Genomic DNA, 26,330 nt, shown 5'->3' with positions numbered 1-26,330 from the left:
AAAGGCTCAGCTCAAAGTTGATAATAAGAATGAAATGCTTGCAATAAGCAAAATGCTCCACAAAATGCTAACCTTGGACCAAAACTTAATTCTATTTTTACCCTTTTATGATCTATTATCAATGACATTTTCTTAGCATTTTATCTCAAACAGATTTTACAACTCATGCTCAATGAGGACATATTGAATCATCTGCATCCCTTCTGTACATTGCTGTTCGACAGCAAACCACTTGGAAACTACTTTACAAGAAGACGAGTGGACACTACAGGACCAGAAATTGATCTTTGGCACCTATTCCAGGCAAGTCTGTGACCTCTCGGAACATCCCCCATGAAGAAAAGAGATACCTGCTCCGGTTTTATCTTGACACTCAAATGCAAATTTCTTATTTTCTCATAGCCTTTTGAGAAGTTATTTTATTCTGGCCCTAAATTATGCTTGTCTATATTTTGGACAGGTTCTCTGGAAAGTTTGAGCAAAACAAGAAAACCAGAAATTAACTGAGTTGAAAGTTCCATTTTCTACCTATGCTATACAGATAATCATCAAAATCCCAGTTTGCAGTATCATTAATATTAGTGATTAATGGGATACTTCATAAATAATTTCACTGAAATCCTTGAGATTTCTTCTATCGTGTAAAGGCTTTAAAATCTTATGTTTAAAATTTCTGATAACTATTTACAATTCTGTGTAATATAGATGGTATATCTTTTTGAGAGGTACTTTTCTGATTGAATCATTTAAATCATTTTATGATATATCTTCATTTTATGGTGGAGCTATACAAGTTTCTGAGGTTTAGAAATTTGCAACTAAATTATCAGAAAAGTGTTTCAAGACACCACCGCATTTTTGAAAATCCATGCTCTTGAAAAATGAAGATTACCATTAAAAAAAACTCAAGGTGAAGTTTGGGGATACCACTGTTTTCTCCCTCTTGTTTTAATAACTTCAACGTTAGAAGAAAACGTTGCAGTAAGAGAATTCGGCCTCATTTTATCACTTGCTTTCCTATAGCTGCCCACTTTTTTTTATCCATGTTATTTGGGAAGGTATAAAGAGTTTCCATAAATCATGGTCTTATTTAAAATCGATGGGTGCACAAACAACCTTTTCTTCAGAGTAAATGGAAGGAGCAATTATACCCCTGTATGCAAGATACTGCCACTGGTGTGGGTTACACCAATCTCCTAACCATAAGGAGGGCTATTAGGGTAGCAAAATGGAAACTAGGAAGTGCTTGACAAGCTACAAGATCTTTGTGCCCTATTTGTGGCTATAAAGGGCTATACAGTAGCATGGATTGAAGAGGGTTTCTAAGCAAGCCCAGGATGACTTACCACTTTAAAGTCATCATAAGATATACTGAAAATAACTAATTATCAAAATTGCAAAATGTATTGTGATCCCAAAGTGAAAAATAAATAGAAACTTCAAGAGATGACAGACTGCTGATGTAGAAGTCCAATGCTAACACACATTTTAAAGCAGGAATTTTAAATGTGATTTTCACATAGGTGACCTAATAACAAGAAGAGAAGTGGAATGTCACACTTAATAACAAAAGCTGGCACATGGAAACACTGCAAGGGCTGTGTCCCCAACACAACAGTTGCTGACTATATTAAGAACTGATTTTCCCTGTGAGACACAGCAACCTCCAGAGCTCATCTGTAACTAAGACAATTCTCCATTTTGTAGCACAACATCTATCGGAATTTAGCAATGCAACATGAATGTGTTCTTTCTGGCTGCTTGGGTTTTTTCTGTTGTTTTTTTACACTCTTTCAAGAAGGAACTTCTGTCTTTCATAATCAGTTATTCTTATGGTGAAGTCCTTATGTTCTTATTCAGGACTCAGGAACTGGATCTGCATATTAACTTCAAGAATGTGATGACCTGTTACTATGAGCGATGCAAGGTGCTACACAAGCATGGTACTTAGCAAACGTAGGCCAAAGATGGGCCACGGTCAGCCACAGTGACTCACAACTGACAGATACTTTTTCACCTGCGCCAGAAACCAGAATACTGCAATAAAGCAGAAATGTCTTCCCAGAACAAAGAGGGAGTGGTACGTGCAAACACGAAGCGCAGCCATGCTGTGTCACATCAAAGGTATAGCTAGCTCCGGATCCAGTCTGTGATAGCAGCCAAGAATGGACATGTAGGGAGGAGATCCCGTATAATCCCAGGATACACAGTTTCAACATTTAAAATGCTTATTCCCAGTTAAGTCATAAGTGGCCAACCCCCCACCTGCTTGAATGGCTGCTTTCTGACAACGCCTGGCTCTCTCTTTTGCTTTTCTTTCCAAAGTAATACAGCACCGTAAGCAAAACTGCACCCCACAGGATGGGAAATTACCTCTCCAGAAGAAATCTTCACTGTCTGTCTTCTGCAGCTTAGTGACCTCTTTTTTATAAGCATTGGAGTAAGAAGGAAAAGAAAGGTGAAACCGGTACTGGTGCCATTAAGGGATCCCTCACCAAGTGCCAGTTCTCGCTAAACAAAGAAGGAAATGACTGAAGCACGGTTATTTATTACAGGACTTTGCTCCCAGTTCAGCGTATATGTCATTTCCAAGTCAGGCATCCAGTAAGCAGGAAGACTAATTCTTGCCTGGGTGAACCTTAAACTTCAATCTCTCCACTGTACCTGAATCCTTTCAGACTTCTGGAAAGCACTCCCAGAAAAAAACCCTTTAGCATCTGGTCTTATGCTGCTCCAACACCACGGACTTCCCTGGGGTTCTCTTGGAGTCATCCTGTCAGATAAGAGGAAAATCAGGCCCTCATCTCTCATCTCTCCCCTTGGTTTTGCACACTCTTTCTGCAAGGTCAGAAAATGCACATCAGCCTATGTCCTCTATGGACTGTGTTTCACAATACCTGGAGCAGAAGGCAAAATAAACTCATGACACTTAACTGAAATTCATAGTCACACATGCCTATAAAGGAACTGGGATTTCTAATCCGTTTGTTTAAAACTTCCTGGTTTTGTTATCATTAGTTTGTCTCCCAACAAACACCCTGTCCCTGTGTTCCACATCTAGGTGCGTGTTAACTCCCTATCTGCCCACTTCTCTCTTTCCAGATTAGGACAGGATGGCCAAGAGCTTCCCTCTTTCTGGTTGTTCCACATGTACTCTCAGTAATCCTGTGTCCTTCTTGCCTATCCCGTTAAATTCCAGCACCAGATGTGATGTCTGGGAAAGAAACAGAAGTGCAGTATACCTGTGGTGAGGCAGATACAGGGTTTCTCCAGCCAAAGCAAGGACCCAGGAGTCAGGCACATTTCAACCCTAACGGCGAGCCCAAACAGTGAGGATGAGGTTTTTTCCATCACCTTAACCTAACTGTAAAACCTCCCTCCAGGGCACTGTACACAGCAGGGGGCTTGCCGCCCTTTACTAAACATGCAAATGCAAATGTGCAATAATTGTGAACATGTGCTAGTATACCCAATACCCTAATTCTTATTTTCTTGTTTCCTAGGTTCAATGTAGCTGCACTGTACGATAGGAAAGACAACAAAAAGCCTCCGTGTCTGAGACAGATTCTTGGGGCTCCTGCTGTAGTTCCATATCCAAATCAGAGGTAAGCATTCAAGCATAGCAATAAATAGTTGGGAGTAATGTGTGTTTATCTACGTTACATATTTGTGTTTTAATATTAGCCTCGTTACCTGAGCTTTTTGTTTAAGTTTTATAGCAGAAATGAAGATACAGGTGCAGAAATAGAGCAAAGGCCCTTCAGGCCTCAGAGACTTTTAGAGAAAGGCAGGAAACCACAAGGCAGAGAGGAGAGCTTTCTCTAAGTTTCTAACTGTGCAAATCATTCTTACTCAAGGATTTTGCCTCATAGTAGTTCTTTAGCAGACTTTTATTTCTGATACAACCGTTTTTAGAAGTCTATGTGCTGTATGTGATTAACAAAATTTCAGGTACTGATTTTATTAGATGAAGGTCAAATGTTGGCAAATAAATCAAAGTACATACCTTTGTACTACCAAGGCAGATATCTAAAACCAAAGCTTTTTGTGTAATTAGACTTCAGGGAAAAAAGTGCCATGCATATTTCTTCAGCAAATGAAACATACCTGCTGAAATTCCAAACGGAGCATGTTTGGAGGCAGAGAATCTCATTCTGCAAATATATACATTTTTAACACTTGTGATCAAGGCACAGCGGGGGTGCTATTTCAGAGAGAAGTACAGCATTTCTGTTTTAGTACAGTATATAAACTGTATAAGATGGAAACTCAAGGTAGTGTGAAAGAAAAGCACGACTCATTGTACTGCTGAAACACGTATTGGAAGGGAGATGGATTTCCACAGTTAAGTCTAGACATCCTCAAGAGCCAGAAAACATAAGCTGAAGGAGTAGAGACTTGATACATGAAGCGGAAGCAGCCCAGATGCTTTGTAAAGCACATGTACCTGATGAGAGAGGAGCAGGAGGCTTGCTAAAGGCTTCTTCAGAGAAGTGCCTGCGAGTGAATAGGGAGAGCCCAGGTTTGGGAAGTCACCGAGCTGTGGGAATGGGGAAAGACGAGCTTGCCAGGAGTGAGGGACTCTGCTTACTGCTGCAGATGGTTTGGTGAGGGACTGTGCAGGGCACAGATATATTTGTAGTTGTAATTAGGGGTAATTTGTAGTAAGGTCTTCACTGATGAATAATGCACTGAGAAATGCAACAAATTAAAATTGGATAATCCCTGGTGAATTTAATCCTGCTGTTGTTCAGAGCAATAGGTCTGTCCAGATAGACATGTGTTTACAAAACTGCCTCTTCCTGACAGCTTCCTAATTAAGAGATTGATGTCAGGATCAAAGGGTTTAATTCACACATGGCACTGCTTCTCACATTTCCTCTCCAGCTAAATCAAAGTGGCCTTGTCATTCCTGCATCACCCAGTCCTAGATGCCAAGCATCATTCTATGTTAAATTAGGGGTTTTTTTTTGAGTTTTCTGAAGGGAGGTGGTTTGGATATAACAATTCGCAATTTAAACTGTTCATTCAGAAGCCCTCCTGTCTACACTAACCTCCTTCCCTTCCTCTAAGCAGATTTGTAGCTTTAAGTCACTGATGTCTGTTAACTCTGAAAGGCATACTGCAGGGAACAAAGCAAACTAAATAAGAAGTACATACCAGTAAAAGATTTCCAAGTGCATCCCTTGGTTGTCTTGAGCATTCTGTCCCTCAGGGAAAGGCTTATTTCATTCCAGCCAGTTCATGATGTTGTACAGAGAGGCAGACTGGTGGGGCTCTGGGATCTGTGTCATTACACACCTTCACACATGCCAAGTGGGCGCTGCTTACTCTGCTTGCTAGAAGGCAGGTCATTCTCCCCCACTGTGCAATCCCATTACGGTCTGAGTGTCACTCCATCCTTCCTTTTGGGATGCAGCCAAGATGGTATTACAAGAGTATATTACAGGCCGGTAAGTGCCAAGTTCTGGCTCACGAGGGACAAAGACACGTGCACGCAAGCGTGCACGCTAGTGCGCACACATACGTTACCTGCAGAATAGCTGTCCAGAATAGAATTGATGCCCAATTATTCAGCATTGCTGAGGTGAGGTTGCTTAAGACACAGGTGCACCCTCCTGCTGTATGGTGCACATGAGAGGTTACACCACCAGGCTCGGGCTTAGGAGGTTTCATTTAAAAAAAATGGGAATTCATAACTGTTAGGAAGGAACCTCTATGCCTGCTTTCACTTTCAGTAAACGCAGAAATTCTCTGTTCTCTCACCAACGCAGCCTGACTGCAGCTGCAATTTGGGACAGTGGCTTGCCATCACTGCAGAACATGACACATATTTATAAATGACTAATTTCCAAGGAAGGCTACCATCATACTCTTGCTTGGAACTTTAGTAAGTGATAGACTTCAGTGTTTTCTAGGCACCTTGGTACAATTTCCAGATACCTTGGTACACATTATTCAATCTCTTTTTTTTTTGGTTAGTTTCCATTTATGTTTCCTGTTGTCCATTATTTTCTGTTACATTACCCCAACTTGTTATTTCCTACCTTAGTGCTCTGTCTGCAGAGAACTTTATTTGTTGTGTTGTAATGAGGCACATTAAAGTTGTTATACTGCCTTCTATTTAGTCAGTTGTAAAAAAACATTAAATTTCTTCATGGAAGTCAGATCCGGGAGCCTCCCATCACATACTGGCACATGTGCTTGCTCCTTCCAGAAAAGATCCAAGTGAAACCACACAGTGCAAAGAGCTAAAGGCAGTAGAGCTATAGGAGCAGGAAAAAAGGACACGATACCATTAGAAGTGTGGTCCCGAGGATCACTGAGGGACCTTCAGAGCTATCTGGAAAAGACCTATAGAGCTGTAAACAAAGAGTCATTCTTTGTATGTTTTGTGTAAGCTGCTTTCAGGGAAAAAAAGGGTTTTCTGCATTCTTGCTAAGAATATAGGATTGTATCCAAGAAACATCTGACTCCACTGCCAATTTCTGCTTCTAAGTGAAACACTGTAGAAGGTGTGAGTGTGAGTAATGACTCAATTCAGAGAGTTCAGCTGTATTTAACATGGTACACTGAACTCCCTGCATTGTAACTCTGCTTGCTGCTGGAGTGTGTTAGTTAATAATGGCTTAATTGCTCTGCCATCCATTCTAAAGAGCCTCTAGCACAGAAGAAATAATGACTTATTTTGCCCAGAGCTCTCAACTTACTAAGTTTTGATGTCCCTGAAAAAGTGTAGCATGGAGGATTATAAAAATCACTGTTGTTTAGAAATATCCCAAATAATCCTCAACAGTTTTCTATTTGTCACACATTAACCTGTGCCCTTTTAGAAAATCAAGTTTTGTTTGCCACAGAAGAAGAGAGGCGGGAGACCAGCACCGCGCACATTTATTAGACTTCCCATTTTAAAATGGTGCATCAATGACAGAAGTCATTCCTAGTAATCCTCTACTGACATATCGTAGGCGTGCCAAATAATTGAATAATGCAACTGCACAGAGGATAGAGGTTACTAAAACAGAACACAACAATTCCTGAGAAAGACAGGGAGCGTTCTGCCCCTGTGTTTACTCCGGAAATCGGCAATTACAGGGGAGTTCAGGGATAACTTTTAGTTGATTCTGAAGGCTAAATCTGGAGGAACCACCCACACATGAACTAGATTGAACCGCAGCTTCAGCTAGGGCAGTGAGGCCTAAATTCGTTGAGACAAATGGTCCTCAGTTTCCACAGCTAGCCTTGGGTCCTCTCTTTGGCCAGCAGCACCATAAAAACTGCTGGCTCCCATTGCGGCATCCAGAGCCCGCGTGCGTACCTGCCCCTGAACTCTGGTTTTGCTCCGCTAGCTTCTTGTAGAGATTCACATTAATCCTTGCTCACTTGATTTGTAGGGAGCAGATAAATTCACCTGTTACTTAAACGGTAAAATCTTTTCTATTCAAGGCAGTAGGTTAAACTTTTTATCTCCCATCCTTTATCAGTATCGGAGGCATTTTTACCAGACGTGCCTTTGGCTGAAGGGAGATGTTGGGTCTCTCACGTAGTTTTGGGCTGTGGGTTTAAGCAGTCACCTAACATTTTCCGGGTTTTAGTGTCTTGCAAGTTCCCACACGGCTCATACAAGGAAACCTCTTTATTAAAAGAGCAACCATTTTACATTTCTGCACAGCTGTTCATTTCCCATGTCGATGCAAGGGTTCAAAATAGCCTTTTCTCTCAAAGGCTCCTTCAATTTCCCCAGCACGTCGGTTATGAAGCTCAAATCAACCTACTTTCTAGAAAAAAAATGCAAAAAAATGTTCAGGGAGAGGAAAAAAAAAATTGTTTTCTAGTTTGTTGCAGTTAGATCAGACCCTGTGTGAAGGCAGCGGACAGTCTCCGGTGTTCCATCACTAGCGTCTGAGCTGGCTCTCTCCAACCGTTGGGCTGCTGGAAACGGCCCTAACGGCCGGCCGGGGCGGGGTAACGGCTGCGGCCCCGCCCGCCCGCGCGGCGCCCCCTGGCGGCGGCTCCCCCTTGAAGCCTCGCGAGAGCCTCCACCTCCAGGAGCGCGCGGGGGAAGGGGGCGGCCGTTCTTAGCGCATGCGCAGGGGCGGCTGCCGGCCGTTCGGAGGAGAGGCGCCATTTTGGGCCTGTGCGAGGCGGGCGGCGTTAGCGGCGCCCGGAGGCGGCGGGCCCTAGCGGCGAGCGCTGCGCTGGGGGCTTCGCCCCGCCGCCAGCCCTCGGGGCCTCGGCGGGGCGGCGGGGCCGGCGGCCCGCCATGGAGAGCGAGTACTACGGCGGGGACCAGTCAGGTAGGAGCGCGAGAGCGTCCCCCGCGGGAGGGACACCCGGGGCGCTGGGCCATGCGAGGGAGGGTGCTGGGCACGGCGGGGCCCGCGGGGATCGACCTGCCCTGTGTGCCCGGCGGCCGCTTCCGGCTCTCGGGGCCCTTCGCGCTCACCGTGGTGTCGCGTAGCGGCGGCGGAGTCATGCCCGGGACCCCAGGTCGGCGGCCGCTCCGCGGAGCGTGCGCGGGGCCGGGCCGCCTCCGCCCCGGCGGTAGTCAGCCGCCGGCTCCGGAGGGGTCTGGGGTGACATCGGCGGGGTCGGGCCGGGTCCGCTGGCGTGATCGCAGCACAGCGGCCGCCTTATTATTAGTTCCGTGTTTTGATTCGTATATCAGTGACTGCTTGCGTGCATGTTATAAGTAGTTCTGTGATCTCTTTGGGGGGTATCTGTGGTGGGTTTGTTCCAAACCTTCCCAGTAGGTACCCTCCGTTTCTCTGTATTAGTGCACTGTTAGAACGAGAGTCTGGTTGTAGCGCTGCCTGGCTCCCTGTTCATCGTCAGTGTCAGTGCTCTTTTAAACAGAGATGGGAGATGTCACTGAGTGTTACTTTTCTTTTCTTAACTTCGGAGTAGATGATGGTGGAGCTACTCCAGTGCAAGATGAACGAGACTCAGGATCTGATGTTGAAGATGAAGGAAATGAGCAGCATTCTGGATCTGAGAATGGAAGTGTAGGGCACCATTCAGAGGTACTACTGGAACTTTATCTAGATAAAGATTACTCTTCTATAAATTGATTTTTTTTTGTTTAAAGAGGCATTTTCTCTTAACTGAGATTTAGGTGTTTATTCAGTTGTTCTTAAGGGTCCTGTCTGGCAAAACTTTACTTCCAGAAAGAAATGTGCCAGCTAATCTCTTGACCAATGTGTAGGATAGGGTCTTCTTTATTCTCCTTCTTAATTGTTATAATGGAATTCACTGTTTTGAACTAGAAAAGTTTAATATGGTTATACTCGATTGCAAGAAGATAAACTTTTTGGGTTTGAAATTCTAAGCAATGGATTAGGAGGAATTTGGAATTTTACCTCAAATTCTGCACAGTAATGTAAACCTACACGTTACGGAGGCATAGATTTCCTTACCAAAGAATAAATGCTCTCCCATCTTCCATCTTTCTTCTCAGATGTGAGCATTGACTCTCAAGCCTATTTTGTGCTATGTTTTTCACCTTGTCATTCACAAAGGAGCAGGTCTGCACGTGGAGCAGGAGCAGGTTCAGGTTCCTAAATGGGATCTGCTCTTCCTCTGAACAGGTTCTTGCTTCGAGAACCCTACACCATGAAAAGGGTGGTAATGCTTTGATCCAGGGTTGTATTTGGGGAAGAGTGACTTAACTTGTGGATTTACTATTTTGGTTGAAAAGAGATTCTGATAAAAGTGAAGGTTCCCTTTAGAATCTAGGTCAGTTTTGGAGTTAATCTTAATTTTGAGGAGTTTTTTGTGACTTGGAATAGAATTACATCAGGTCTTACTAGGAAGGAATAATTTTGGCCTGTGAACTCATGTCTTCTGCCAGCAAAGTTATGTTACGGAGAACTTTTTGATATTTGTAAAAACTGTAATCAAAGCCATTTCATTTTGTTCTGTGTATTTTGTTGCATTTTATGTAAAGATCAGGATTTACTCTGACTGGGTTTTCAGCGGTTATAAATTTTTAAAAATTGCTTAAAATGCATGATGTGCTATACTGTAGCAGGCTGATGTGTCAAAAGGCTCAACTGTGCTGTGGTATAACTTGCAATCCCTTTTTTGTCCTTTTTCTCCACCCCTTTATTGAATTCATACTTCCCTCAGAGTTAGAAAGTAGATGAAGATTTTATATTTGTATAAAATGAAAGTTCTTCCCATGTATTTGAATTTGAGTGTAAAGCAGATTTGGAATTTCTTTTTTTTAAAAGGTGTTGATATTTACAATGGGAGAAATTGATTTGGTGCGAGGCAGCATCTCTTATTGTGACAATCAGTATTTCAGTGTGGGAGAAAATATGTTTTTCAATATGGGAGAAATAACTGTCTTTCAAAGGGATTTAGTACTTCTGTTTTAATGAAAAAAAAATGGTGATGAGCGCATGGAGAGTCATGTTGCTGCTGCAATAATATTAAGCTTTTTCTGCTGTGTATGAAAACTTGGTCATTTGTTCTTACTCTTTTATACTCCTGTGGCATTTTAATTTTACTTACAGTGGCAGAGTGATTGGAAATCTGGCTTAAAGAACAGGTAGTTCTTCAGCATGTCTTTTTCAGATTTAAATAACCAGAAAGTACTGGGACCTGTTATCATTGTTAACTGATCCTCTTCATGTGCCTGCATTATTTTAAGGGCTTTGTTCTGTGATGGCTGTTGAATATTCCTCTGTAGATAAAATATTTCAGAAAGTCCATTTAAAAAAAAAAAGAAAAACAAAATCCAAAGAAAAAAAAAAGAACTAAAACACCTTTCTGTCTGATAGTAAATATGAACCTTCAAGCCTTAGTGCTTTATTTGATTCAGTTCAAATCATAAACATTTGAGTATTTTGTTATGAAGTCTTACATTCTTAGTTTTCCCTACATCAAATTAAAAATGCAACTCAAAATGCAATAATGTGGAGCAGCTGTCTCTGAAAGGACAGCTTTCTGAAGGAGTAGCTTTCAGTGATTTATCATATTATTTACCCTAAATATTCTCTCATCCTCTTATTTCCTTCATCTTTAGGAATATGTGGGAGGAATGACACTCAAAGGTGATAAAACCTTTGAGACAGCCTAATCAGTTAAGTCTATTTAATTACTATTTCGTCTCTAATTTCAAACTCAGATGTAAAGAACTGAAGTTTTAAACTTTCAAACTTTTTTTTCAGGTTCTTAACTTTAAAGAAAAGGGGAATCCTGAGGAATTACTTATGTAGGTCTCAGGTATGTGGGTTTTTCTTTTCCACAATTCTTTTCTGGCTTTCCTTCCCCCAGTCCCACTTTATCTATAAATGTTCTCCTTGATGTCCTTAACGATTCTGCTTTAGACAAATAGAATTAGATAACACATAGTTTTAGTACAGTAATGAATATGAAATCATGTTTACAGTGTTTGTACAAGTCAGGCTCTCATGGAAATCTTTGATGACTTAGATTCTTGCACTTTCACCAAGTCGCTGCTGTCTTCATGAATTAAGTTATGGTTTGACTGTGACTGTTAACAAATATATACAAATATCTTACATTTCTTAAAAAAAAGAGAAACTTGCTGATCTGCCTATGATGGTTATATATGCCTTAGTTTAACAACTGTCATTCATGAGATTGTAGTGGATGGGTCAATTTTGTTGAACTTACTAAGTTATCGAAATAGTACCTCTTAAAAGTGGCTGCATGTTGATCCCATAAACTACTTGCTAACTGAAATTTTTATGCGGAAGGATAACACTGTAAATTTGGTTTTGATGTATTCCGTATTTTGTACTGTACTAAAGCCTCATGTTATAGAATTCTTTCAGTTAAAAAAAATTAAGGACATCTTAATTAAAATGTTTATAGATAAAGAGGAGGAAGAAAAGAAAGCAAAGGAATTAGAGAAAAATGCAGTAGCAATTACCTGAGACCTACTTGTTTTTGAGGATGTCTGATCTTCTGTTTTAATTAAGTATTTGGCAAAGGAAAAATAGAAAACTCCAAAATTACGTACTTGATTTCTTTGAAAACATCTTTTTAGAGACGAACTAGTGAAAAAAAAAAAAAAGGGGAGGGGTGGAGGGGAGACTATCCTACAGAGTTTAGAAATCTTAGTGTAAAGTTGCATGCGCTTTTTGTATCAAGTATATTCCAAAACATTCACAGATTCATTAATTGTATTCAGAAGACCTTTGCACTGATGGCTGGGCCTGTCTGCTTTCTGTAGGCTCTGTGCGACTCAGCTCTGCTTTAGAAGATGCTCACTTATGTTAACGTGCTGAGTCTGAGGTGGTGTGTGTCATCTCTCTGCTGGGCTTCCTGACTTGACTAACATAACTGCTTTTTGGGTTAGCTCTGGTTGAGCTTTCCAGACTCAGGACTAGGGCAGGTGGTGCCTGTCTGCCCAATCTGTGTAGGGGCACCTATATTATCTAAGTGGTCCTTCTGTAGGTGATTATATCACAGTAGAGTTCACCTGCTGTAACCACTGGGATTCTGTGGTGCAGAGCACTGTATAATCACAGTGTGAGCTAATTAGGATGCATGTCTCTTCTCCCTCCCCAAACATCTTCGTTCTCAAGAGTTATTGTCAGTTTACAGTAACAGATTAGAGATTCAATGTGTTGTAAAGCGGTTCAGTAATAATGCTGTATAATTGTGATGACTTCTTACCAAGTGTTTTGCATAGGAAGTTCCTTGTAATTTAGACTAGGTGGATATATAACCTGCAGCCACACTTCTGACCTTAGAAACATTTAAGAATCATTATGGATTCCAGTTGTTTTTTAGTTTTGTTAACTTGTTCACCGAAGACTTTCTAGACTGGCAGTCTAGAAGGTGATGAGCCCAATAGTTCAAACAGGAGTATTTGTGTTGTTTTCCTTTGTTTTGTTTAGCAAAATCCCTTATTACTGCTGACATAATTATCAGTACCTGTTCAACATTAGCCATCTGAAATCAAGAGAAGACAGACAAACCCACCAAAAATTAAATGGTAGGAAAATAAGGATTAAAGACTTTATATTATTATAAACATCAATTTCAGTGTAGACCTCTGCATTTCAGTTCTTCTCAATGACCTTACCTGTAACACTGCTCTAAAATCTGTTCCCTGTTCTGTTTGCAGCTGCAGTTTTCTTTAATCTTAAATAATACAGTCAGAGAAAATACATCACATACACATGTTGTTAGTTTATGTGGGAGATACTGAGCAGGAGAGGGCAATCGAATTAATTTTTTGGTAGGGAAAAAAAAAAGTAAATAAAATCCCGTAACAAGCTGAGAGCAGTTGAGTGTGTATGGTCTTCCTCAGCTGTGCGTCCTCAATTCTGTAACTTCTTAATCTTCATATTTAATTCTTTAAAATTCCAAATTCAGGTTTTAACAGAACCATGTTTCCTTTCTGTAAGGAGAAATGAGAAATACTAAATAGTACCACCAGCATGATTCAAAAGAGTAGCATCGCTGTAGAGACAGGGGCAAGCAGTAGAGAAAAGACAACTTGCTCAGATTATCACAGCAGCTGTTTTGTAGCTAGCATTGAGTAACATGGAAATAGTGAAGTTGTCTTTGAAGTGCATGTTTTAAAATTACATAGTCCTGATTTTTTTTCATTGGGCAGTAACTTTCTGTTAGTGATTCTGCAGTAATTTAGAAGTTATTATTTTATCAAGTGCTAGCCAAGGGAATAAATGCGTAAGATCCAAAATCTTAAAAAGCAATGTTATTTACCACTTAGTATAATTCTGGAGGGAATAGTTCCTAAAAGCAATTAAAATTAATTTTATTTAAAATTCCTTCTTATTCATACATTTTGAAGATTAATAGTATTGTTTGTTGTAGGTGTAGGATAGATACACCTGCATTATTTTGTATGGCTCTGAATGTGGGAGTAGAATGACTACAGAAAATAAAAATAGAAAGTCTGTCTTTCCAAGGAAATTAAATTGCTGACAAAAAAGATTTGGAAGCTCCAGGACATACAGATCTTAAAGTATCTCTTAGGACAATAAATACTCAGTTTGCAAATATTCTAGTGGAAGGAGTCTGTAGCTGAGACAAAATGACCCCTGAGGAAAGCCTGGCTGAAGAGTGGAGTTGAGTATATAAAAAAGAAGTTCCTTTTACAATATTGTTCTTTTCAGTTGAAAATGGGATTATTGTGACAGTGACTGTGAGAGGTGTACTGAGTTAATGAGATGAGTGTTCAAGAGTCTAATTTTGTTTTCTCAGGTAAATGCAATTGAGATTTTTTTTTTTCCAAATAGAAATTAGATGTTGTAGGAAAGATAAAACAAGATGCTGTCAGTAATGATATTGACAGGTGGCTCGTGAAAGGTTTTTCCAAAAATGGAGCATGTGGCTCGGTATTTTTTGCCCTGTAGAAAAAGACAAAAAGGATTGTGTTTCAATTCTAAAGTTTTAAGAAGATCGATGTATTTGTGTATAGATTATCTCAGATGTGTGGATAGGCATGGGAGCTATCAGCTTGAGGGAGAGAAGCATTGAATCTGTTCTTACATTCTTACACATTGAAACACAAAACTTGTTCACAATAATACTCTGAAAGGTCTGACTAAAACTTTATTCCTGTTTTTTTGGTGGGCTTTTGGTATTGACATGTTCTTAAATAAGTTTCCTTCGCAAAGCATGAAAGGGCCCGAGCTCTCTTGAGCTTCACTTGGAAAGTAATGCATGTGCAGTTTCAGTAAAATGTATTTCATACAAAAAACATCTGTTTGAGATATTAAGAAAAAGAAAATGACAAGTGCGAGATACTGTTTCTTGCCTTATTACTGGGGGTTTGGACTAAACCACTTTGAAGGCCCGACTTTTTAAAATAAAAGCAGTAAGCATTTACCCTTGAGGAACTGGACCCCTCTTAGACATGTTTATTTAAGTGTGTTTTAAATTCTGTTACCATTTCCAAAATACAATTGAGCTGCAGGGTGGCCAGACTTCCATTGATCTCTTAATATTTTTCTTGATCTGAAGTATTTGGTAGTCCTTTGATGCAAATTGTCTAATAATTATTTCTGTATAGAAAGTATTTCAGTTTGCAGTACCTTGGGTAATCAGATTGGAGGAAGGACAAGCAAAAATTCAGAACACTTTTTGTTTACTTTTTTTTTTTTGCTTAGTTGCCTGAGATTATTTTTCTCTTTCAGAATGAACACAGTGATGGAGAAGATGATGGGCAAATGGGAGAGCCTCATATGACAGACTCTGAAAATGAAGATATCCCAAGGCAAAAAGACAGTGACTCAGATAATGAGGAGCCTCCAAATCACAATGTAAGTGATTCAGACAATGAAGCAGCTCATGGAGGGAAAGACAGTGATTCTGATACTGAGGACCATCCAAATCGGCATTTAAGTGACTCTGAAAATGAAGATGCCTTAAATCATCGAGCAAGTGACTCTGAAAATGGAGAACCTCACAGGGATCACAGTAGTGATTTTGAAAATGAGGAATCACACAAGCAGCCAGCCAGCGACTCGGAGAGCGAGGAGCTCCACAAGCAGCCGGCCAGCGACTCGGAGAGCGAGGAGCTCCAGAAGCAGCCAGCCAGCGACTCGGAGAGCGAGGAGCTCCACAAGCAACCAGCCAGTGACTCGGAGAGTGAGGAACTCCGCAAACAGCCAGCTAGCGACTCGGAGAGCGAGGATGTTTCCAGACACAAACAAGAAATAGAGTCTGAGGATAGTGATGGGGAGGACAGGAAGGAGGAGATGCAGAATGATTCTCATCATTCAGATAATGAACACATAAGGGAAGGATTTCAGGGCTCTGACAGTGAAGAGGAACCTCCTAAGAGACGAAAAATATCAGACAGTGATGAAGAAGAGAAAGAGGAGGAAAAGACAGTGAAGAGGAAAACAGCTATCCTTTCTGACAGTGAGGATGACAATGAGAAAACACGTAAGGAACTACAGTGTGAAAACAAAAATGTGATGTGACAAGCAGTAGTGTTAGAGTTAAATCATTGTTTTTATGTGAAGAAAGAATCTAAGATAAATACGAAACCATAAAGCAAATTTGTTTTTAGAGCACAACTGCATTTGTAGAGGCTATTGTTCTAACTGCGTTTCTGTGTGAATGTATACCTAATACTTTTGAGTAATAAGTAGGTCTAATAGAAGTGAAAGGGAAGACTGCAATGATCTTGCTTTATACTGGCATCTGTTGTCATGTTGATTATTCCTGTTAGTCATTTCTCTACTTTGTTGTTACTTCTCTAGTCATTTTTTCCTCTTTTTTTTTTTTTCGTATACTGGGGGTGAGAGTCAGTTTTGAAATTACAAGTTTTTATGGATAGATGTGGTGTATGCAAACTTTAGTTACTGATTGAATAAAACAGATTTTAGAATGGATATATTTTTTAAGAAATGGCAATAATTTTGTCAGCTTCCCTCTGTCCAAATTGCATTTGAGAGAATAGTTTTCTGAGATTACCAGTTGTCACCTCTGTTACTAGGACATGTAGTAACGCTCCTTTCTGTTGGCAGCTGCAAAAAAAGTACGAATCCTTTCTGATGTCGAAGAATCAGATAGTGATGCTGCGTCAGAGAAATCTGACAAAAGGAAGAAAAATATTGTATCAGATAGTGAGGAAGAAGAAGAAAGAAAAGAGAATGCTGGGAAGAAGAACGAAGAGAAAGATCTGTTTGGCAGTGACAGTGAATCTGGAAATGAACAAGAGTAAGTGCTTCTGGGAATATGAATTCCTTCAGGGTTGCACATAGTGAGACTGATCGTGAATGGAGAATGGATGAATCCCAACCAGAGAATGATTGTCCACCTTCATTGGTGGTGTGAAGAGGAAGGTCAGTAGTAGGTGGGAGAATAAAAGGTGGATCTCCACACAGTCATTAGAAACTTTGCAGAAAATGCACTTCTCACTGTTGCAGTCTAAATAGATAAATGTTACTGTTACCTTCACAGGAACCTGATTGCCGATATATTTGGAGAATCTGGTGATGAGGAAGAAGAGGAATTTACAGTAAGTGTTATTGTGGATGTCTCTTGCTAGATCTAATCTTCATGGGAAGGTACTCCAGACTGACTGTTCAGGTTTGAACTCATGTTCAAGGATATGCTGTATCAGGAAAGAAGCTTTCTGTCTGCTGGACTCACTGAGATAGTCTTTGGGTTAAATAACGTTTACCGCTCTTCTGTTGGGAGAGTTATTGGTGTGAAAGTCACAGGTGGAATTAGGAAGCCTTTGTTCCTCTTTCTTCTAGATCCTCTGCAGACTTATCTGAAGCTTTTCAAGTATCAGTGTCAGATGCCCGAGTAGATGCTCAGTCTTAATCCATACACTGATTTGCACTGTCTTTACCCATCAGGGTTTTAACCAGGAAGATTTGGAGGAAGAGAAAGGTGATGCAGACATGAAGGAGACAGCAGATGAATCGGACTCTGATGATAACATCAAAAGAGGGAAGCAGTAAGTCAATGTGTTATGTACTCCTTTGTTAATAGCAAATGCAAGATTTGATGAAAGAGCTCCTCCAAAGACTGGCTAGACTTCTCAGTTTAGAAAGGCCTGGGACTATGGTTCTACAGAAAGTGTGTTTTCATAAACTACGACAGAAGGTTCTCTCTCAGCTTGTACAGTTTAGTCTCTTGGCAGTCCATAGCAGATGACCTGTGCTGCTGCTTCAGAGAACAGTATTTCATGGTTCGCATCAAAACCTGAGTGAAACTAATATCTAATCAAACAAGCATCTAACTCTACTTTTAGCAGTTCAGCATGGGGGTCACAGGTGTGTTTCTCTGCTGGTGTAAGGGATAAGGTGTGGCAAGACTTGCCATCAGCATGTCTCCTTGTTTCCTTTTTATCTGCTGCAGTAGAGTCAGAGCAGTGTATTGCAGATACAGGAAAGCTAAATCTTTGTCAGCTTCAGTGACAGCTTTAGCACATTTTGAACCCTGGATATTACATGTGTGCATGTTGTTAGCTCTTTTCAGCAAGATCTTACAGACTTCTGAGGGCATCGCAGAGTTGTTGAAGCCCTTTGCTAGTTTCCCAGTCTGAATACTGAGGATAATTAATTATCTTACAGGGACATTGAGACATAATGCTTGTAGATTTATTGAAAGGTTACGCTACAGAAATACAAAATTATTTCCTACAAAGACAGTAAGATCAACCCTCTTCTGACCATCAGCAAACCCTCTTCTTGCATTTCAGTATGGACTTCATGTCAGATTTTGACATGATGCTGCAACGAAAGAAGAGTATGAGTGGCAAGCGTAGGCGAAACCGTGATGGTGGAACTTTTATTAGTGATGCAGATGATGTGGTCAGTGCTATGATTGTGAAGATGAATGAAGCTGCTGAGGTGAGTTTTCTAGGCTCCAAAGACACCTTAAAATCTAGTTCCATTCGATGGGAGAATCTTGTGATCAGTAAAATACAGACATCTGACTGGTACTCAGGAGGAGTAATCTGTACGTTGTGGAAGGCTTCCAATATCTAAATAACTGTTTAAATGTTATTTTGGAGAAAATATTTATTCATTTTAAAGATTAAAATTAGTTAACTTGCTAAACTTTGATCAGCTGAGATCAACTATCCTATAAAAAGGGATGTATATATGTTCTATAAACTACATTAGTAAGTATATCAAACATTGAGAAAGGGACTATGTTTTAATTTCACTGCACAATTACTAGCATATGTAATACTTTGGTGTTTGTCCTGAGAAGAACCCTTTTCTAAACTGTTTGAATGACAGTACTGTGGTAAATAGTGGTAGAGCAGCAGAATTATGGGAAGTTCTGCCTTGGCAGACTGCCTTTTTCAGGAAGTCATGTTTAATATGTTACTGTGCAAGGTTTATTGGGGTCTTGCCTTTTGTCAGGTATCTTCTGTTGTGGTTGTAGTTTTGTTGGAGTAGCAATCAAATTAACGAACAGCACTGCGAAACTCATTAAAACCAATTGGGGGGAATATACAGAACTTTAGAAAGAGAAATCTTACAAATAACAACCACAACAAAAGAATCTTCCTGAGAACAAGATAAGGATAATGTGTTTGAGGAGGAAGGGGAGAGTGAGATAGCGATCTGAGAGACAACTGAGACTGACTTGGTCTTGACAAGAAAGTCTTTCTTGGAGAAAACGATAGCCAAATGTTTCAAATTGAGCCATAAAGTTTGAAATGCTGAAGAGAAGGAAGAGCTGAGCTCCGGTATTGTGGTGTCTTTAGTTCTCTAGCATGTGCCTGTCAAACCATTCTGGGGCACGAAGAGGGGAAGAAGGGCATTAGAAGAATCTCCTCCCTTGCAATAAAAAAACATTGTGCAGAAAGAGCCTTCAGTGGATTAAGATGAGTGGAAAGGAATTACCACAGCAGGACATAAATCTGTTGATTGTAATGGGTCTTTTTGATATGGGAGCCCAGGTACTGAAGAGTTAGTGACATTATGGCCTTGGATGATGGTCACTTTGAAACCCAGACTTTGTTTTAGCACATGATGCGCATTTGTGTGCTCTTAACGTTACTTGCACCATGCTTCATCCTAAACTTCTAGGTTATCTGGTTACATTCTTAGCTAAAGTGAATATACATTTTTCTCATTTCCCATTGTTTTGGTTAGCTATTTTTCTGTTGTTCAGTGAGATTTTACTTATAAAGTTTATAGGTTATCTGTGCATAGCTAGCATGGAGGACTCTGCATACCTCCAGTTTATTGCAATCAACCTAAATAATGAAGTAGAAAAAAAAAGTAATTTTGGGGGGAATCTCCTAATGTGATGCTTTTAAGGAAAATGTTGACTAAGGTGGGGACCCTTTTTTAAGAGAAGTTGTCATATAATGTGTTGTGGGGCTGTAGGAAGATGGAGTGCGTACAAAGTTAGTGTAATTGAAGTAGAAGTTGCACTTCTTGTTTAATAGGCTAATCTTTTTCCTGTAAATGTTGTAAAGGATGAGAATTGCTGATTTCTTCTTTTGATTAACTCGCACTGATTCTTCAACTCCCTACAGGAGGATCGACAGCTGAATACACAAAAGAAACCAGCACTAAAGAAATTAACTTTGCTACCAACTGTAGTTATGCATCTTAAAAAGTGAGTTGTCATTCTACCAGTTAATTAACATCTTAGGGAATATTGGGAATTTGGTAGATTTCATGGAGTGACATTACAGTTGTACTGAGTATGCAGTGAAACACTTTTTTTCTTCCAAGTGAATGCTGGAGCTAAGTGGCCTCAAAAACCTAAAATTCTATGTAATTTTACCCGTTAATTTAACATGAAACAAGTTCAATGCACTATTGTGCTGAAGGAACATCACATCTTAAGATTTTGATGTATTATATGACTTTGTGGCTTCTCTTTACTTTAAACTTTCTAGGCAGGACCTCAAAGAAACTTTTATCGATAGTGGTGTTATGTCTGCCATCAAAGAGTGGCTTTCTCCTCTTCCAGACCGAAGTCTGCCAGCACTAAAGATACGAGAGGAGCTTCTGAAGATCCTGCAAGAGGTTTGAAACTGACTTTTAACCATATTTGATTCGTGGCTTCTCCATGGTTTTACAATCATGTGCTTTAGGGAAATGTTTGGTGATAAATGTGCTGCAGCTGCTACCAGTGGACTGTGCAGTGAAATACACAAGGAAGCAAACGGCAAAATAGATGTGTTTGTTTAAAAGTTGCATCATTTTAGTGAGCCTTATGTTGTAGACGTGCTGTCTAGCTGAACAAAATTTGGCTAGGGAACTTCAGGCACTTAATTGTTGTAACAAAAATTTTGCCCACGTTCACAACAAAGCTAACAGCTCTGCTAGCAGCAGGCCAGAAGACATTTCTGAGAACCCAGGTGAACTACAGACATGAAGTTCTCTACCCTCTCTCAGGGAGTTGTGTGCTATGGCATTTCTAGATTCTTGATAAATCTGAACTGCTTAGTCACTTATCTTCCCTCGTTCTCAGTGGCTCATACATTGTGATTGGTCACTATAATTTGTCTTTGTGTTCATAAAATAAGTGTGGCATGGTCTTGATAGTGAAGTAGAAGTGAAATTTGTCTTGCAGCACTGCTAGCTGGCCTTATTTGACTGAAGCTCTAGAAATATTTCTCCTTGCTAAGACTTTGCAAGAATTCTGCTTGAATTTAAATTATTTGGCCCTGTCTGTTTCAGGTTTATATGCAAAGTTTAGTGAAGAGTCATTTGCTGTGTATCCCTGAGTTTTTCTCTCTCGTAGTCCCTTCTCTTTTCTGGCCTATTGAAGTATGCAGTGCGAGAAAAGCCCGTCATACTCAGTGTAGGCTTTTAGTGTTTGTAGCTAAGCTGATTACTTGAATGCTTTTGCCACCTAAGTTTTTATCTTTATAAAATGAATGCTTTGAAGGCAGTAACTCAATTCTTGGCTAATATAAGCAAAAGAGCATTTGGAGTCAATAGTTCTGGAAACTTACCTAATTTTGTGTATAAAAACCAAGAATGTTAAGGCAAATTTCTAGGTTTTGGTGTTTGGTACTTTAACCAATTCCTAGTGGGACAGTGAAGAATGCTAATTTTTTCAAGCTTATTGTGAAGGTGTGTTTTGGTCTTTTTGCAAAGTTCAATGACACCATTAATATTCAGACATAATTTCGTGCTATTTTCTGACGTTTCCTTTACCCTGCAGCTGCCCAGTGTGAGCCAAGAGACCCTGAAGCACAGTGGCATTGGACGAGCTGTGATGTACCTCTACAAACACCCCAAAGAGTCGAGACCTAACAAGGATATGGCAGGGAAGCTAATCAGTATGTAAACATCCCTTTGCCTTGCATCAGTGAGATTTCACTGAAAATTTAATTTCTGCATCAGTCTTTCTGTTCCATGTTTTTTGCTATTGTCTGTAGTAGAATTAGTTCTGCAATGTAGGAATCTCACTAATCTGTTTCATCGCTTTGTTTGTAGAGCTCTTAACCAACACTGTTACATTAACTTCTGCATTCACCTTTTCCTGTTTCTTTCTTTCTTGCTTTAAACCAGAGGATGGCATTTATTTTGCCCAGATTCTGTCTTGGCTAGTTGTCCAGACCTCGTGTATATGCTACAAAGGCAGGAAGGTGCCGCCAGAAGACTCTTTATTCCATGGACTTTAGAGAGATCTTGGATGACTGAGAGTTTACTTCTTAAACAGCTGTAGTCCGTGTGTAGTGCATTCCATCCTGAATGACTGCAAACTGATTATAAACTTGCTATGTTCTTTAGGAACTATTTTGCGTATTTCTAAACTAGCACTCACTGTGGCGTGCAGGAGTTCCTGACACTAAGTATTCTAAGAGCTCGGAGAGATTCTAAAAGAGCAGGCAACAGCAAGAGACTTGATGGATGAAAGCTCTTTCTTACTATCCACAAGGCTGAATTTCTCTGAAATATTAAGGGCTCAAAAACCATTTGTTTTGTTGAAAGGAAGTGTAAATACTTGCCATAAACTTTGAAAGCTATATTTAGTCACCAGAGTGATTTGGAGATAAACTTCAGAGGCCTAGCATTTGTTAACCAATTTTATTTTTTTTAATAGATGAATGGTCTCGACCCATCTTTGGCCTTACCTCAAACTACAAAGGCATGACAAGGGAAGAGAGGGAACAGAGAGATTTGGAACAGATGCCTCAGCGAAGGAGATTGAGCAGGTAGGAGTAGCAGGCAGAAACATGAAAACCATCTTTCTTTCCAAGACTCCATCAAGAAAAACAAAGTGGTGTGTAAATATTAAGGGAAATAAAAGGATAATAAGTTGATGAGCTCTCTCTTTTCTTTTACCACACTTGACTGTCTTTTAAAATTCCTATCTTTCTCTGTGTATAGATGCCTATAAAATTTTATTTTTCTTGTAGCTCTGGTGGTCAGACTCCCCGCAGGGACCTGGAGAAAGTGTTAACTGGAGAGGAAAAGTAGGTTGGATTTTTAAAAAAATTTTGATTAGAAAAAAATATTTCAGTGGTGCTAACAATATGCAATTTGTTTTGAGGTTTTAGAGGCAATGGTTATGCAGTGTGTTTCAGGGGCAGAACATGCTATATTGCTTGCACTTCTTTATGTATAAGATTTGTCTCTAACAGTGACATCTTTCTTTTTTTCTGCAGGGCTCTTAGGCCCGGAGACCCTGGGTTCTGTGCCCGTGCGAGGGTGCCAATGCCCTCCAACAAGGACTATGTGGTCAGGCCAAAGTGGAATGTGGAGATGGAGTCCTCCAGGGTAAGCACTGCGGTGTGGGGAAAGCTTAGCCTCTCCTAGTGACTCTGTAACTAAGCTGTCTCTGATTAAGCTTGGGAATCTGTCACCTTCTTGCCGTGGTTACTGCACAGTACGGTGGTTCTTTTAAGTGCCTCCTCTAATTTGAGTAGACAGTAAGTTCTGCTATCATGTGGGCTGTTTCAAGCTCATCCAATATTTTTACTCAGGTATCATTGCTTCTCTAACCAAAAAGAGATTTTCATGTTAACTGTTCTAGAGTTTCTCTCTAGGGTGAGAATCTGATTACAGGCCTCTTATTTTTAGAGCGTTTTGAACTAAAGCTGCAATTCAATAAGTGTGTCACTGATACTTTTATACCTCTCCTAGTTTTTGTATCATCTTCTTCTGATAATAATCCAGTTTGGGAAAACTTCGAGATTTTGGTAAACGTTAACAGCTTCAGTAGAGGCCTTTGCCTTGCTTTATTTGGTTCATCCATCTACCTTGTACAGTTTAGTTTAAAAACAGAGTATATGGTAGACCACATGTAAATGGAAGAAGTAATAATTGCTGTGCTTTCTGCTGTTATCTCTCCTGTGCATTAATTGAGATATTGTTTCTAGCCCGGGACTATTAAGAGAGGTATTAGTCGCTTGGAAAAACACAAGAGACGGTTTGCTGAACAGAAACGACTCAGCAAAGTGCATCGGGCCATCAAGTTCAGCATTGAAGGCAACAGGATGCCCCTGTAGCCATGACACTCTGCCTTCCCCAAGTTTGAGAGGTATCCCTCAAGGGAGGTGTGAACAGTGCATGTGCTTCACTGTTGGCAGTTTTGCACATACAGGAAAGGAGTGTGTACACCCTAACTTAAACTTGGAAAACTCTCCTCTTATTCTCTCATGTCTGTACTGTGACCTAATAAAAGGTAACTTGTGCAGGAAAAAATAGGCTGTAGCATATAACATTTGCCATGATACCTGCCTCGACAGCTGACACCTGAATGACAGGTGTTAAATGAAAATCCCTGAACTCAAAAATAGCTTTGCACCACCTGTGGTTTTGAACGCTGTTCTGACATAATTAGGTTCTCCAGGTTTGCCTGAACTGACACACAGGAATTCTTAGCCTTTAGTATAGGACCACTGTATACGAACATCTGTGGCTGACATTTTACTGGTCCAAAGTAAGGCATTTTTCACACCTACTCTTTCAAGGAAGTTGAGTGATGTGAGACTTTAGGGGTGGTTGACAGGAGGCAGAGAATGAGACCTCTGCAGACCAGGGGGAGAAGAATCCCTCGCTGTGAATGCAGGGTGGAGGGAGATCAATCGATGACATACATCAATGTGGGAATTGTTTTGACAGTGTCTAGTCTGCATTTCAGTTCTGTGAGCAGGGCTGCCACAAACTAATAGTGACAGGAAGCACAAATGGTAGGTAACTGTTGAGTTTAAGCTTCATATTTATTTGTTTTTAAAAAAAAAAAAATTAAAAATCACTGTGAAATTCCAGATATAATTTCAATGAATAGTGAACAGTTTTATGAATAAAGTTTATTTAAAATCAGTGTGTCAGGAACGCCTTCCTCCATGATGGAAACAAGAGGTTCAGTTTCTAATAGATGTGTTTTGTCAGATATTAAGTAGCATGTTCTGGATATCTCTGTTTCTCCCAAACTTAAAAGGTGTGAAGTTTCCGTCATTTATTGTTTCTGGTGTCTAGTTAGGGGAAATTGCTTTCTAGGAAGTAATGGCTATGGATTGGAAGGTTCTTGCTGTTTGTCTTCAGTGGTGTTTCTTTACAGAGTCACTGTATTTAATCTGTGCAAAATAACTGCTGCGTCAGTTTTTCATTTGCAGTTAAAATACAGAGATGAAATATAATAATATTTCTAATAACTGGTCAGCTTAGCCATTTCTTTTGCTTCCCCCTGCACCCTTTTCCCCAATAATCTCTTGCTTTATAAGTACTAATCAGTGACCTTTAAAATAAATTGCGGTTTGGAATTCATATGTCAATTCAATCCACCTCAATTACTGTGTATTTGTGTCTAAAAATCTTCCCCCCACAGGAAGCCTGTATGTATGACACCGTAGTGCAGTATATTCCTGACACTAAACTCCAGCAATACAGACACAAAACTATTCCAAACTGTATATACGGCTGGCATGTGAACAACTAACATGGTTATTAATCCCTGTAATGTGAAAGCTTTACTGTGTGATGTTTGTGAGTGTGACTACCTCCATATACGTGATGCATATATTGGGGGAACTGTTTTATCCACTTTGCGGGGAGAGAATGCGTGCACGCACACACAACCAGTTGGAACCAGTGGCTTCATCAGCTCCCTCTTGCAGGTTTAACCTTGCATGCATCGCTTTTCTTGAACCTCTGGGACGTCTGCTTTTTTTCAGTGGTAATTATTAGTTTTATTTTTTAAGTTCCAGGGGACCTCTAAGAAAGGGGTGAGTCGGCTGGACAAACAGATGCGGAAATTCACAGATATCAGGAAAAAAAGCAGATCGGCCCATGCAGTGAAAATCAGCATTGAGGGCAATAAGATGCCATTGTGACCCTTCACAGAATACCCCATGATCTCTGCTGTAAGACAATACACCCATAGACTCTTTGGAGACCTTTAAATTTTTTAACAACTTGTTTGGGTTTTTTAGTGAGTCTTTAAATTGTTGGTTCAGGTTCTGGTATAAGATGTTGTCCGAGGACTGTGAATATGGGGACTTCTTTCTCCTGATTGTATTTAAACTTGCTCTATTGTGTCCTTTGTACAGATCACGTATTTGTTGTATTACAACACTTTAGACAATAAAACATCTTCTGTTTTTTTGGGGGGCTGTCTGTTGATTGCTGAAGAGAATGTATGTGGAAAAGCTGCTAATTGTTAATTTTCTGTTTACCGTTGTCCATTTCCTCTTTATTCAGTGCTTTATTAATCAGTTGTTCTGTCTGTGGAGATCTATGTGTATTGGTTTTGATTAGAAATATTGACCGTCTTCCACCCAAAGGATTTCATTTTTCATGAAATTATGATGCAAAGTTCAAGAGACCAGCAGACCAACCACTAAAAATTCCAGCGGCTTCCAGTTAAAATGCTTGACGTAAGACAGACAGCAGTATTTCACTACTATTGATCCTCCACGCGAA

General features: G+C 40.1%; 1 protein-coding gene across 5 annotated transcripts; it reads left to right on the top strand.

The window, feature by feature from the left end:
• Nucleotides 1-8,088: 8,088 nt before the first annotated feature.
• IWS1 (interacts with SUPT6H, CTD assembly factor 1) lies at nt 8,089-26,014 on the top strand. Of its 5 annotated transcripts, none has more exons than XM_075158010.1 (15): nt 8,089-8,297; nt 8,908-9,023; nt 15,147-15,900; nt 16,488-16,680; nt 16,924-16,981; nt 17,328-17,428; nt 18,176-18,326; nt 19,976-20,058; nt 20,345-20,474; nt 21,622-21,739; nt 22,507-22,618; nt 22,823-22,879; nt 23,072-23,183; nt 23,786-23,946; nt 25,610-26,014. In XM_075158010.1, exons 1-14 carry the CDS (start codon nt 8,264-8,266, stop codon nt 23,912-23,914), a joined length of 2,148 nt encoding a protein of 715 aa, XP_075014111.1. In that variant the 5' UTR covers nt 8,089-8,263; the 3' UTR covers nt 23,915-23,946; nt 25,610-26,014. The 5 variants fall into 5 exon arrangements, with proteins under 5 accessions (XP_075014111.1, XP_075014112.1, XP_075014114.1 ...); XM_075158013.1 differs by lacking the exon at nt 23,786-23,946 and adding an exon at nt 11,175-11,229 and having other exon boundaries at nt 8,090-8,297; XM_075158009.1 differs by lacking the exon at nt 23,786-23,946 and having other exon boundaries at nt 8,090-8,297.
• Nucleotides 26,015-26,330: the final 316 nt, after the last annotated feature.

This window comes from Calonectris borealis, chromosome 9 (assembly GCF_964195595.1).
Source record: "Calonectris borealis chromosome 9, bCalBor7.hap1.2, whole genome shotgun sequence".
In the NCBI taxonomy this organism is placed as follows: domain Eukaryota; kingdom Metazoa; phylum Chordata; class Aves; order Procellariiformes; family Procellariidae; genus Calonectris; species Calonectris borealis.
Note: the sequence above shows the minus strand (reverse complement) of the source record. Positions and strands in the feature narration are given on the sequence as shown.